The sequence below is a fragment of the Genypterus blacodes genome, unplaced genomic scaffold (genome assembly GCF_046128005.1).
Source record: "Genypterus blacodes isolate CSIRO-AG114 ecotype Tasmania unplaced genomic scaffold, CSIRO-AGI_Gbla_v1 ptg000148l_1, whole genome shotgun sequence".
Taxonomy (NCBI): Eukaryota; Metazoa; Chordata; class Actinopteri; order Ophidiiformes; family Ophidiidae; genus Genypterus; species Genypterus blacodes.
Window position 1 is genome coordinate 915,581 of NW_027466950.1, and position 14,701 is coordinate 930,281.

General features: G+C 44.5%; 1 protein-coding gene across 14 annotated transcripts in view; it reads right to left on the reverse strand.

Annotated features, from left to right (window-relative positions):
- mycbp2 (MYC binding protein 2) overlaps window positions 1–14,701 on the reverse strand; it is a 54,816-nt gene that overhangs the window by 5,853 nt on the left and 34,262 nt on the right. For 7 of the 14 annotated variants that reach the window (XM_076165673.1, XM_076165669.1, XM_076165672.1 and 4 more), the window contains 16 exons: window positions 12,056–12,280; window positions 10,878–11,010; window positions 10,675–10,800; window positions 7,702–7,878; window positions 3,886–5,523; window positions 3,623–3,792; window positions 3,285–3,529; window positions 3,025–3,192; window positions 2,342–2,502; window positions 2,035–2,234; window positions 1,765–1,914; window positions 1,515–1,675; window positions 1,245–1,401; window positions 856–1,080; window positions 689–754; window positions 105–344 (listed from right to left, as the gene is read on the reverse strand). In XM_076165673.1, the coding sequence (XP_076021788.1) occupies window positions 105–344; window positions 689–754; window positions 856–1,080; window positions 1,245–1,401; window positions 1,515–1,675; window positions 1,765–1,914; window positions 2,035–2,234; window positions 2,342–2,502; window positions 3,025–3,192; window positions 3,285–3,529; window positions 3,623–3,792; window positions 3,886–5,523; window positions 7,702–7,878; window positions 10,675–10,800; window positions 10,878–11,010; window positions 12,056–12,280 (4,242 nt within the window). The remainder of the gene's footprint in view (window positions 1–104; window positions 345–688; window positions 755–855; window positions 1,081–1,244; window positions 1,402–1,514; window positions 1,676–1,764; window positions 1,915–2,034; window positions 2,235–2,341; window positions 2,503–3,024; window positions 3,193–3,284; window positions 3,530–3,622; window positions 3,793–3,885; window positions 5,524–7,701; window positions 7,879–10,674; window positions 10,801–10,877; window positions 11,011–12,055; window positions 12,281–14,701) is intronic. The other 7 variants (XM_076165680.1, XM_076165676.1, XM_076165668.1 and 4 more) reach the window with 6 other exon arrangements.

Here is a 14,701-nt window from a genome sequence, read left to right on the forward strand (position 1 = left end):
GCAAAAGATTGCTTACATCCAAATCCAAATGTGATAACATAACTAAAGGCAGGAACAAAAGTTTGCAGTAGAGCTTGGATGGATAAAGCCATTATTACACAAACCTGGGAGGTGATGAGTCTAAACACTCGAAGTGTCTCTGCCTCACAGTTCTTCTGCTGGGCCATGCTGGCTGAGATCTGGCCTAGAATCTTGATGCTTTCACCCTCTTTCCAACCCAGGACCTTCACCTGCCGCACCCTCAGGGTGTTCTCTGGGCCCTTCAGCTCCACTTTGATCACATGATGATCCCCTCCAGGAAGCTCACACGTAACCCAACCCATGTGACGTGAGTCCAGGTCAACCTTGGATGAGAAGTCACACACATGATTACTTTGACCATTGCTGAGGGCGTTCTGAAATAAAATAATTCTCTATTGTGACTCTACATCAGCCATGGTGCGCCCCATAAAATAACCTTGTAATTAAATGCTTTAGAGATAATGGAGCAGATCAGCATATATACGGCTACAACAGAGAAAAGAGGCCGAGGTCAGAACAGTCCACTCAATTTTGTGTTTTGATGTAAATGGGCTGGATTTGGCTCCAATTCAAACACAAAAGGCCTTTGCAGGATCCATTTAGGGAAAAACTTTTCCATTCTAAACTTTTTCATTGTGAACCCAAATAAATAAAAACAGAACTAAACCTGTTTGATTCTGCAGAGGTCCTCTATAGCTTTCCCACAAAGGAACGTCACTGAGGTGACTTTGTTCTGTGGATATAAAAGAGGAGAAAACATATTCATTATAATCAAACAGAAAATGTAAATGTATTGGGAGTCTGAACTTCAATGCCTGGTTTGCTGTTCCTCACCCCAATGTCTCTGGAGTTGTCTACATGGACAGACGCGTTGGAAGCGTTGATTCCCTTCACACAGCTGATGGTGATGCTCTTTGTCTTGTTCTTATCCTCATCTCCAGACTCCCAGAAGGTCTCCGTAGAGCCGTCTGTCAGGCTACCGATCATAGCAGGACGACTGGATGTCTTGATGTCCACCACATTGGTCAGGTCCTTTAGACAGGTCACCAGGCAGAGATCCTATCACCACACACAAACACACAAGACTCAGCATCAGGTCAGATAATTAACACATTTGCTTTACGAACAATATCCCTCACTGTCTGGTTTGTGCTGTTCCACACACTAGAGTGATGTCCCCTTTGGGTATGATGGGTTAAATTAGTAAGTGGTTATTGTCTTACCTGGCTCATTGCCTCGTAGCCTGACTGCACACTGATGTTAAAGCTCTCCTCACTGTCTCCGTCATCAGACTTGGACAAGATATTGTTGATGTGATGGAAAACGTTGCTCTGGTGGAGGAACTGGTGATCTGACTGCTTAAACTTGAGACTCCAGCACCTAAAAAACATTGAGTCATCAGGAGTTGAATGTGAATGAACAAAAAAGAAAACCCACAGGATTTGCATTATTTCAATCATCTTAAAACCTTGAGAGTAATTGTGAAGCGTTACCTTAATGCCATCTGCTGAAGTGAGCTGCCACCAGGGAGGGACATCATGAGGTCAGAGATGGTCTGAAGGAGGCGATGGAAGGTGTGGGGGAGAGGATGAGCTGCCTCCCCTGCAATAACTATGTCTGACAGGGGATGTTCACAAACTCCAAGGTCTCTTTCCTGTGGGAGATGGAGATCAGGTATTTGTGAATTGAAAATATGACAACAATGTAATTCTCCAACGTGCTTGATTATGAACTACTCATCACCTGTTCCACAATTTCTTTATTCCCTTTGTTCTCCTCATCTTCCTCCTCCTCGGGTTCAAATGGTGATGGGGTGAGAGATGCTACAAAATGCCAAAGGATGTCGTGTAGTGAGGTGGTCTGGATCACATTGCACAGCAGCCAGTTGAACGCCTGATAAGAGACACAACAAGGAAATTGATCCGATCAGCTTTATTAAGGCAATAAGAACAAAGACTAAAGGAGAACTGAGCTCCGAGATAAAGGAAGACACTGTAGGACAGAAATCTGTACCTCCATAGCAAACACCCTGCAGGCAGACTTCCTCAGTGCATGTCTCATGGCCACCTCCAGGCCCTCAAGGTCGTGGTGCTGGATGACAAAAGCCAGGACGGGCCACTGGAAGTTCCTCTCGCCCTTACTAAGGGAGCCATGGGCCGAGATGAGCCGCGAAAGCTCTGGTGAGGGGTGGCGCAACAGGGAAGAGCCCACCTCTGTAAAAAGGAACAGAGACGATCAATGATAAATATTATGCTCATTATTACGCTTCATTTTCATTGATCAAATTATCTGGAACTACAGCAAACTAAACTCCTACTGCTACCTGCATCGCCGCTATGGACCCTGCGCCTCGGCACAGCTTTGATGCGAGCTGGGGAGGCTGAATGTTGCTTGTCATACTCGGAGGCGACGACTGAGTAAGACCTCTGAAACACTGTGCGCTTGGCTGTGTCGCTGTCTGTGATTGGACTGGTCTCCAGACTAAAGGGGAGCATAAAACACATAGAAGACATAAGAATGCATTTGTATTTATCTATCAATTGCTGATCCATTATTGAGAAGCAAGACTTTGATTCATGGAGATTTCAAGGTGGGAATACAGGTTCTGGGATTAGGACAGCTGAAAGGTTTTTCTTTCCTTTATAAAAACAAATATATATGCTAAAACAGACAGTTAAGGCATTGGGAAAACATTTACTTTAATATGCAGGGGCTGGGAAGAGGGTGAGAGGTTAGGGCAGATAAGGAAAGAGAGCTACCTACACATTCGGTACACGTATAATAAAAATCACACCACTTGCTGGTTTGCTACTCAGAAACTGTAAAAAAAATCTTACAAAGACGACAGTAACCTGATCTGAGCAGTGAGGTAACTACGTTGCCGTCTGTCCATATGCAGAGTAACACTAGAAGGAGATGTTGTGACAGCAGATTAACGCGATGTAAATATGAGAAACGGCTACAATGTGCATGCTACAGAAACCAGTAAGTGTACAAAGTTACCTCGGCGGCATTGATTTCATGTTGCTCTCTGGCTCCTCGAACACATTGGGGCAGGCATCAGGGGTGACGGAAATGTACGGCGCAGGGACAGACGTGGAGCGCAAATATCTCATCTCATCTTGGAAAAGGTTATCATCTTGGTATGCGCCATAGTTCTCTGTGTGTTGCCTGAGAGAATGAGAGGAAAGTGAGAGTTGAGGTAATACACAAATACTTCACAGATGTAAAGATGAGGCGTCATTTACTGAATTGTAACTGACCTTGCTAGCGTTTGCAAGTAGAGGCAGCCCATTTTATTGGGGATTTCGTCTGAGACGCCCTCCTTGAGGCTGGGCAGATGGGAGTGCAGGGGCCGAGGTGGGTGGTGGCACAGCATACTGGGCTCGGCGGCACTGCTGAGGGACAGTAGGAACAAAGCATTCGCCCGGATCACCTGGTGTGCCTCCATAGTGGGCAGTGCCCTTGGAGTCTTCACCTGCAGAGGCTTCTTCCTGGACTGTTTTACCTATCGAGATACCAAGAGGTGAGTGAGCGTGACGGAACCATCTCAAAAACAGGAGAGACGTTTAAGGGATGAAGGCACCAAGCAGTAGCCTACCTTCTCCCTGGCAGCGGTCTGTTTCTCTCTCAGGTATTTCTCTCGACAGCGATCACACACCAGATACCAGGTGCTGCCTCCAATGCCTCCGTCGCCACAGTTCCCAGCCCAACCGCCGCAGAAATGGCCAATGCTGTTGTAGCCCTGACCTCCAGCATAGCGGCCACAGCCTGCCAGAAGAAACACCATGCCAGCATGAGGATCGATGCCCTTGTTCATTTAACTATTAAGCCTGTTTTCAACCAAATATTGTGTGTTTTTACCTGGGTGAGCCTGTCTCATGTGATAGGTGACGGGGTATGGGTGAGACTCCCCACACAGCTCACAGATGGTGTCTTTCTCTGGTCCACCCATGGCGAGCTGCGCCATCTCCCCAAACAGATTCCCTCTAGGACGCACCTCTGCCTTCTCCCTTTTCTTCTTCTCCTTCTTTGCCTTTTTACTGTCTTTCTCATGCTCTTTCTTCTTCAGGATGGCACTGGATCCTGGGCTTGGGAAGATCATGTTCTGAGTGGCTGCCTTGATGGTAGCCATTGAGATATCCTCCCAAAATGCCACCAGGTGCTGTAAGGTTAACGGCAAGATTGACTTTACCCTCATAGAGGGATTAGAAGTCGTCTCGTACGAAGTGCCCTCCCCTTTCCCATCCTCACACTTCTCTGGCAGCGGAGGCTCCTTCAGCATGGACAGCACCTTATTCTTGTTGATGCTGCCCATTTTGGAGATGTCGGGGCCGTGAGGAGCAATATTAAACATGTTCAGCGCAGAGGAAATCTCCAAGGAGTGGCGGTTCTTTAACTTGCTTTCCTTCTCCTCAGCTCCTTGTGCTCCAAGCGAGTTTCGGATGGGAGCGTGCTCTTTGGTCAAATCTGGGTTGAACTTTAGGAAGGAGGAGCAGGCCATGGCATCGTGGACAATGCCTTCATGCCACAGGAACGCTGCAAACACCGCTCGGGCACATTCAGCCACTGATGGCGACATGGCTTGCTTGGCCGGCTCGGTGAGTCTTGATGTACTCTCACCTTTAAACAGAGGCCCTGATTTGTCCTTCTTGGGGCGCACATGTCGACTTGAAGTTTTGCGGCTAACTTTGGGTGAAGACCGGCTCTCTAGTTCCTCTTTTACAGGGGCTTTCCCAATACTAAAGTGGACTTTAGATGAACCGTCATCAGCATTACTGGCTTCCAGATTCTCATCCTGGGCTTCATCGTTGGAGAGGAGAGCACTGGAGGTACATACCTCCACCACTTCACTGTGAAGGTTCTCCTGGGTTACGTGTGGAGAAGGAACCCGATTCTCTGTATTACTGGTCACTTCTTTATTTGGATCTTTAGGGGACAGTTTGGGTTTTGGGGAAGTAGATCTCCCCCTCAGTGGTTCTGTCAGAGGAACCTTCTTCTTTCTCAGTGTGTCTGGGTCCAGTGTGTATGAATCTGACTTGGACCTCTCTCTTGGAGGGTCCAGCTTGGCCTTGGAAGATGGGCTAACTTTAGGTTGTAGATTCTTGTCCTGTTGGGCTGAAGAGGAGTGCTGGGAGGAGGTGGAGGAAGGGCTAGACCTCCCTGAAGAGGTCAGGCCTTTTTGTTTGGGAGAGGAGGAACGAGAGCCAGGGTTGGGCGACTCAGCCCGAACTCCTGGGGTTCGTCCGTCTGTCTTCAGGGCCTGCAGAGTGTTATGATTGGGAGAGTGGGACCGGCTATGGGAGTCAGATCTCAGCTTGGCTGTGTCTGACCGTAGGATAAGAGCTTCACCCGCTGAGATTCCACCGTCATTCGTCTTGGATCTGCTCTGTTCGGATGAGCGGCTTCCCCGGTTCTCTTGTTTGGGTGAGCGATTCTCCTGGCGGTGTTTGGACGATGGAGACATAGGCCGGGCACCAGACAATAGATTCCCTTTTTCACCTAAACATTAATAATTCAAACACAATTACACCACAAAACAGGGTCTCCTTCAGGGGCAAGAATTCTTCTCCAGACACAATTCACAGCATCTGATTGGAAAACGTAAAAAGTCAGTCAGAAAAAGACACTAGAAAAGGGAAATGGAGGGCAGAAAGAAAATGAAACAATGAGGGACCAAAGGTGAACGAGATGATACTGTATACCTCAGAGAGCAAATGATATCAATGAATGATACAATTTTCTAATTAACTTCTAATATTGGCACTTTTGTCTCCTAATGCTTTGTTTGTCTTTGATACAGATGAGGACAGCTGGTGGACCATGGAGGAGCTGATGGAAGATGGGTTCCAGCCCAGTCTTGAGAACTCTCACACTAACTGGACCTAACCACGGTCGTGACCAGCAACAATGAATGGATGCCTTTTATGACCACTTGTCTAATAGCACTGGACTTTCTGAAAATGTTTTGGAGTCTATGAATAGCACTTAAATATGACTTTGTTTAGAAAGAATGTCAACTCAAAATAATTTTTTCAGTGTGACAAGCACTTATTCGCTTATTACTGCTAATTCTAATTAAACTGTCAGGATATTGAAGGATAAGTATAAGGCCAAATTGAAATTATTACCAATAAAACAACAAAGCGGTCCTTTGTTCACCAAACAAACAAACACTTTCCTTCCCCAGTCCCTACCCACCCTCTGTCCAGTCTGAGGGAGGCATGCATGCTGAGATTACCCACCCTTTTGCCTTAGAGCGAGAGATGAGAGAGCAGTACCACGCTCAGCTGTGGACACACTGCTTTTGTGCACACGATCACGAGAAGCAAGGCTGCGAGATGAACCATCTACAGCAGAAAACAGTGGCAGGTAAACAAACAAAGGCTTGAAATGCGAGGAGGCCACAACAGGGACAGAAGGCAGACAGACGCATTAGGGTTTGACACGCTGGGGAGACGAACACAAAAGAGTGACGCAGAAGGAGACACAATGACAAGACATTACAGAGACAGCGAGATCCACAGACTTGACGAGAGAAAGGAAAGACTGGGAAAAAAGGGGAAACAATCAAAAGGAAACCAGGTAGACAAAAAGACGTAGAGAGTAACAAGGCAAATAGACTGACACGCAGCCATACAGGATAGAGAAAAGAGTTACAAAGAGAATATTTTTGGACCCTGTTCTAAGGTGGACTGGGTAATGACAACCACTAAATGTGTCATTCTCACAGTCTTTGATCACATTCTTACTGATCACAACTTCTGAATTTATATGGCATTTTGCATTTTGATAAATAAAAAGGTGTGTAGGAATAAAAGTTTATACCCCGCAAAGTAAGGTATTGATTAAGTGTAGCATTTTGGTATCACGATTGGAATACAGGTCTCATACTGTCACCGATATAAGACCTTAAATTAGTTCCCTGCCCAAGCTCTAAAATAATCTAATTTACTTTCCTAATTTCAATGAAATGCACTTATTTTATAATATAACCCCTGTGATACAAACAAACCCTCAGTTCTCTATCTCATTACTACCAGGAGACGCCTATATAAGCAGTGGAACTCTGGGCTGGTTGTGGCAGAGAATGAAACAAAGGCGTTAATCGAAGATGGAAGCTGCGGGCCTTCAGTGAAAGCAGCAATGAAGAGGAGGAGGAGGAGGGATGAGGATGAGAGGAATGAGCTGACTAAACAATACAGGGCAAGCAGAAAAACAAGCAAGTCAGCCCAGTATTTCAGTACACAGCAAAATCCTAATAAGACACGTGGTCTAGCATTGAGGCTCAGATCTTGCTGCATGGTTTCTATTATACCTGTGTGTATTATTGGCATGTATTTGTGTTCTATTGTTTATTGTTGCCTTCCTGTCCACACACCAAGGCAAATTCCAATCAAGTGTTGACTAAATAAGTTAAATAACGTGTATGTAGAGTAATAAAGTACCCCCTCATTTAAAAAAACAAGACTTGAATACTCAATACTAGACATTTTGGCTTGTTAAGGATGTTGTTGCAGTGCAGAACATAACAGCTATGTTATGTGTCACACATCACACCCACCGTCCCCCCCAAGAACAGAACGAAAGCAAAAGAGAACAAACCAGGACACCCAAAGGTAGGAAAGAAGTACCAACATCTTTGCCAGCAAGCGCTGTCAGACAGTAGGACAGACTTACTCAGAAGCTGAGGTTGTGGCTGAGACAGTTGGGAGGGGGATTGTCCAAACACAAATGGACTGTGGACAAGGGAAGAGGAGGGAGGTTGGGCGGCTTGCTCAAATACGGAGGAAGAGGGAGCTGCTGAGAGGAAGGGCCCAGACTGAATGGAATTCAGTATGGCACTCAACCGGTCACCTGCGAACACGGAAGACAAAGGAAGGGGAAAAACTACAGCTTATACTACGGTTTTTGGATTCCAAAGGGAGATGCAAGTCATTCACTACTTGTTAACCATCGATCACTCAATCAGTCATCTGCAACAGGGGTAATGTATACTGAGGAGGGGCGGGGGTGGGAGGGGTCTCTTTCTTGGTGTTCATTTCAAGTGTCACATTTGGTATCTGGCCTGCATGGCACATGTGGGAAATGGAGAAAAACTAAAGCCTTTGTGGGTTATGACGCTCCCATCACTTACGGTGATGTTCATGTTTATTCTGAAGTTGTACCTAAGTGAATTGCAGGCAGCAATCTGGTATAATGTTATGTTAAATTACAACAAAACAGAGATTGAAGCCATTATTTCTCAAATATTACTTAAATAATAGCAACAGATCATTGTCAGAGCAACCCCCCCAACCTTTGGGCCAGCTGGGTGTTATTCTTTACCCTGTTCAATGAAGCCACCAGGGGGCTGTACTACAAAGAAGCTCAACAGACCTCAGCCTCAGTTAGCTGGCTTGACAAAATCTAAACCGCGCAATCAGGTGTAATCAGAATCACAACGCTGCTAACCAACACACTTTGTCAACACCAACGTGCATGTTCCCTATAACGGGAGGTGTCTGCAAAGACAAACCCATTGAAACATATGGTCACATATGGCATACTTCTCATCAGAAGAGGAGAAGAATTACATTAGAGGCATATGAAGAATATAAAGCTACACTATAATGACCACAAAGAGCAACACCGCTGCTGCAAATGCCAGAGAGGAACGCCGGCAGAAGACTACATCTCGTGTAATGTGTATGTTAACACAGTATGTTTACATTATTACTATGCACTGAGCCTCTACTTCTTACAGTCTATGAAATCTTAAAGCAACCACACCAAGGTTCTTTGTGTGTGTATTGTCATATTCTACATAAAGTATACTGAGCACAAAGGATTTTGATCACCACCTGTGATTAATGTCTTAGACAAAGCATTATTCTCATCATTACTGTTTCAGTTGCAGTTAATCCCGTCAGAATGAAACGCATGGCTAACCAACTAAGAAACAGCACATAAATACTTTCTGGCTTCCTCAGAGAATCCGCACAGTTGGTAAAGAATATCCTCAGGGAATTCAAGCAGTTTCCGGTATCTGAATATCTACGAGAGAGACGATACATCAACGTGATCCTGCAGGAAGAGTGATGCTATTTTACAAAAGGAGTTGATGGGTCACCAGGTGATGCTTTATATTTCAGTCTGACTAAACTCTAACATAAGCTGTTACCATTAAAAAGTTACGTGGGCAACAGGGCACTATCACAAGTGAGGCAGGTCTGTTACATCAAAAAAAAATAAATCAGACTTGAGCCTGAAGTAAGCAAGCAAGCTAACCCCTTCATCCCGCTTTGTAGTACAGCCCCCCTGCTACCAAACTGGAGCTCTGAGTGAGTGTGGTCTGAATGGCTTGGAAAATTGCCCACTGAGTGCTTCCACTCTGGAAAGACATTCCCAGCAAAAGCTTGGCTGCAGGTTTGCACTCCAACCTAATCTTCTTTGATGGTGTTTTCACAATATGGGTGGGAGCGAGGGGGTGATTCATAGCTCCGCTTAGACTGTGCTATCACCCTGACCCAAGGTAAGCCTGTAGCCACCGTCTAATGGCTGCGGCAGTTCCTGTTCACCATTATTTCCAAAGACAGCTGGCCTTTTCAATGGTAAAGACTGGAACCCGTCAGGTCAGTTTTTCTCCACTGTGAGACATGAAACTAATACTTAAGAAAGAGAACTTTGTATTATTTGCATAACCATGGTTCTCTGATTAGCATGGAGAAGCGTCTCACTCGAATGATTCAAGAAGTGAACTCGATTAAATGAGCAGGCCTCTTTGGCACACAGGCCAGTCCGGGTTAGGGTGGTGGAGCTAGAGGTCATGATGAGGTCACAACCAGGAGGCGTTGTCAATGCCAGACGCTCACCCGTATAGTATATATCTGAGATTTGTGGTTATGTCAATGAACTCCGGTTACTGAAGAAAGTAGCCTTAAAGCAACAAAGGGAAAGGGATGAAATCACACAGAAAGGTTCAGGCCCAGTTATTGGTTTTACAATAACTACTGTTACACTCATATGGACTGGAGAAAAGTGAATAGTGGAAGAATCCAACTTAGAAGCACAATGGCCCATGCACACAGACAAACACAGACGCCTGACACTGCAGTGATGTTAAGCATGAAACAACACCAACAGAAGAGCAACAAGAAGCATGCATAAATAAGGAGAGAAGAGACTGACTGACTCATCAATGTCACCTATTAAATCAAAGGGATTGATACATCCGATCACAAATAAATAAGAACAGATACGATGCAGGGGTGGGGCTATAAACTGGGGTGGCAAAGATATTTTCCCGTTCGTTTTGCATTTAGATGAAGTATCACATGCTGGAGTGATTTAAGGACATAACCAAAGATAGGGACTGTGACCAAACAGTGTTCCGAGTGGCTTTTCACCACACGGGTCCATTTTTAGAGTTGAAAATAATATAGGATGGAGTCCAGGCGTAAATAATGGGGAGGATATGTTAAGTACATGGAAAAAATCAGTGAATAAAGACAAAGAAGACAGAAGTGAGAGATGAGAATATACATCAGTTATAGAGATAGCTCACTCAAATCCTTAAACCAGAACTTCAGAAAAGTTCAAACAAATGAACATAAATCAAAATGGCTTTCAGAAGTAGTCTTGAAATCCACGTCGGCACATCAGTGGTCTCACCTTTGTTGTTAGAGATGCCATAGTCGAAGCCCTGTGCTCCATTTGAAGTAGTGACTCTGTTGAAGGCTTGCACAGAGAAAGGGCTGGGTGGGGGGGTTTGAGCCCCGTGTTCAAGCAATGCTTGTTCTAAAACGGCAAATTAAAATGTGTTATCTCAAATTTGGATGTTCAAAGTTTTCCCCACTGGATTTTTTGTGCCTTACCATCATCGTGGCGGAGGTACTGGTTTCCCCCGCGAGCTCTGGCAAGTGACCAGGCCTCTCCTTCATCACTCTCACAGAACTCCACCACGCTGTTCTTATCCAGCTGTACCCAGGTTCCCTCCGAGTTCACCACCTGGTACACAAACAGCACTCTTTATCCACAACCACACACACCAATCCCTTGTTATAGACAAAACCATACAAACACTTTGTCTAGTCCTCATCTATACAGCCTAAATAAACAAACTTTATCTATGTTCTAACTGCACAGACAATGTACAGAGCCATAACACAAACTGTATTGCAGTAGATCACTGACATGCAAACATCCAATTCACCTGATTGACACATACAAAACCCACAGGAGCAGATCACATGAATCTGATTAGATTGTATCAACAGACACTGCAGGACAAAACTGACGTAGCTATATTAAAGAAACTTACTCTAAAAAGGGGTAGCTTACTGAAAGGTAAATGCATGGGGTTGTTTTTGTCTCAACTCCCTGAAATATCATCATTTTGGACAAACAGACACAGATGAAGGTATTAGTATGTGCAGGCTGCACCTCTCAGATCCAGACAGGGCATTCCAGTACAGGGCTCAGAGAGGAAACTATTGAACAGCATGACACACCACAGCAGCCAATGACAGCTCATGTCCAAAAGAAGGCCAGCTCCACTCATCACCAGGTCAAAAGACAATTTAGGAAGGTCAAAGTACCAAGTTATTCACAGGAGGAGTTAAAGAGTGCAAGAAAGACACAGTCAAGGCACAGAATGGCTCCAGCATTTTGCGAACCAGACTTCCGCTGAGAAGTCTCGAGGCGGTTGAACACGACACCTTGAAAACTGCAATGAATTTGTAGACAAACCGAAATTAGTAAGGAAGCACGCAAAAATGTTGCAGCCATGGGAGTTGAAAGGACCTCAACTAGTGTGAAAGATAAAGAGCACACACCCACACCCAGAAGCACCTGATGCATTTCCCTTTGAAGGAGAAATGACATTCTTTACATTCAAATCAAGTCACGAAAAAAGAGGAAATGTGTATGACTGGTGGTTAGAGAGTTGCGGGAAAAATTGAGAAATAATAGCACTTATGTGATCTAAAGAAACTAATTTAAGTCTAATTCCAGCCACAACAAAAACATTGGATCATTTGGGGTGAGTGCGTACCTCGCCTATGGCCTTGACCTTGTTGCCAAGAACTAACATTCCAATGGGGATACCCCTAAGGTTTGGACAGCTTCTGATGTTGTGACCAGAGGGGCCGGTCTTCACTACCTTATAAAGCCCCGGGCCTCCACCCTGCCCTGCCCTGTTCTGCACCCCCATTGGGGCTTCCTGGGAGGGGCAGCTGCTCACCTCCTTTACATTCTCCTCCGACTGGCCCCTGACCTCCTGCAAGAAGGGAAAGCACAGATTAGACAACAGAATAACATGAAACCGGGATACAGAAATATAAAAGACAAGGGGGTTATTTACAAAGTTTACTGCAAATAACTGTCAGGACCACAAAATATATAAGGTTCATTACTAACGTGGATGATGTATATGAGCACACCTGTAACCTAGCCTGATGTAGGGATATTAAAGACTTAAGCATGTCTGGAAAGTAAAGGATTAGAAAAGAAACTCCTTCTGTACTTAGGAGTTCAGTTAAATAATGCTGCTGTCACCTCATCTAAACGTTGAGAAATTGAATAACGATGCTTCCTGCTTTTATAAATGATCACCATTATTCTCAAACCTCCCCCCTGGAGGAGATTATTGCTTTGAGCAGATTTTTCTAAAATCCAGTAACGTATTGGCTGACTCAGTTGGCTGCTAACACACTGGATCCTTAAGGGAGACAGCAGATGTTCTCCCCACGTTTTTTAGATTTATGGTGTGGAGGGAGTGCACTTACTGCTACTCTTACTCAATGCCAGCGTAATTTATCCCACTGTCATACTACATACTTCTTACATAAACTGTGGGGATTGCCTAAACTCTCCCTGTATGAGCCTTCGAAATGTTTAACAACGCAAACGTCACACCTGTTTCTCTAACGTAAAACTACAGCATTATTTTCAGGGAACAATTTTCCCACTCTCTCCCACCATATTAGCACCTAGAAAGGACAACAAATCCATCGTAAAACCCCAGGATTCAGACAGAAAGCCATTTTTCATTTAATGACATTGGGGCATATTCAAAGAGCAAACTGCCGTGATTATGTATCATTAGCGGCTGCAAACCGAGTGCACCTGGATTTGCTGTGTATAAATCAAGGACATGAGGCACTTTGAGAGGCTTTGTTCGTTTTTTCTCCTATAAAACTGCTACACATCACTTGACCTAGATGAGTTGAAACCCTACACGACCTTCTTTCCTTAGCAGAACTAAACAGTTGTAGGTATATTCTAAACGCTTAAATATACTACATACTTTATGAGGTGCACAACCTAATGTAAATGCTCATATCCAAATACCTGTAATGTACATACGTGACAGAATGTTTCAACATTACAATCAAAATGACAAGTAGACATGGGACTGTCAAATTCAGGGCTCACTTCCATACAAACTATAGGGAGACATGCTACAGTGTGACAAACGGGGATACAAGACTAAACAGTACATAGCAATCTTTCCAAACCAAACCTCATGCAACACATTAGTCTCTTCAACCCCATGCAACATACAAACTTGAACAGGTTTTTTTTTACGAGGAAGTAGAAATAATGTCTAGCCAAATCCCAATTCTATTGAGGACTCTAAGCAAATAGCAGCCGTCTCTGAAAGATCATTACGATCAACACGTCTAAAGGAAACAAAAACAACCATGCAACTGTGGTTCAACCTCATGTCGGATTGTAAGCACTGCAGGAAGACTACGTCACAAGGGGTTCAAGAGGACGAGTAGAAATAAACACATGATAAACTCTAGGGCAATCAAGCTATAGACAATATACAGTGTCTGTCCTTCATACAACTCACCTGTGGTGGGAATACAGATAAGGGAGTCCAGGACAAAAAGCCGATATCCCTGACTCCTTGGCTAGCATTAAAGACATTCTGAGCAACAGATTGTGAGACAGTCAAGAAACGGTCGACGGCTCAAGAGGACAGAAAATAGGATGGGGGAAAGCGCTGATGCATTTTTTTGGAAGAAGAAAACAAAACTCGGCTGTGGTTTTTTCCAAGAACTCTACTAGACAAGATTTGAAGAAGAAGCTGGCATCAAATAAACCTGTGACTGAAATTGTCAGGGAGTAGATAATAGGGGGCTGGAGCTGAGAATACGGACATAGAGTAGTAGCCTGTGAAATCGTTGAATACCTCAGAAATCAAGCGTAGCATCAAATAAAGCCCTGGACAAACAAAGACACTGATGAATCCATTAGCCTGTGCAGGCTGCACCTCTTAGATCCAGATCCAGCTAAATTCAATTTCACTGTAAAAATTGCACAAATGCATTTGCTGGGAGGAGGGGCCGAGAAAAGGACCAGAACTTTAAGATCAGACCCTCTTGATCCATGATCACACAACTCAAAGAAATACAAACAAAATAACTTCCAAAAAAATTCCCCATTTGGATGATGTAGCGTGTCATGCTGTTCAGACAGAGACCTTACATGGAAGCCCTTTCAGCACCTAAAGCAGAGGTGGAATTGTAGAGGAGGAGAGGTACAATTTCCCATGGTGCATTAGTGAGCGCTTCATGAGAGAAAACCACCTGTACGTTATTGCTCATCTTGTAGTTACTGCCCTTGTAAGTGTGTTAGAAAGTGTCACAACACATGATCAGGTTTCAAATTACACCCAATTAGAACATCT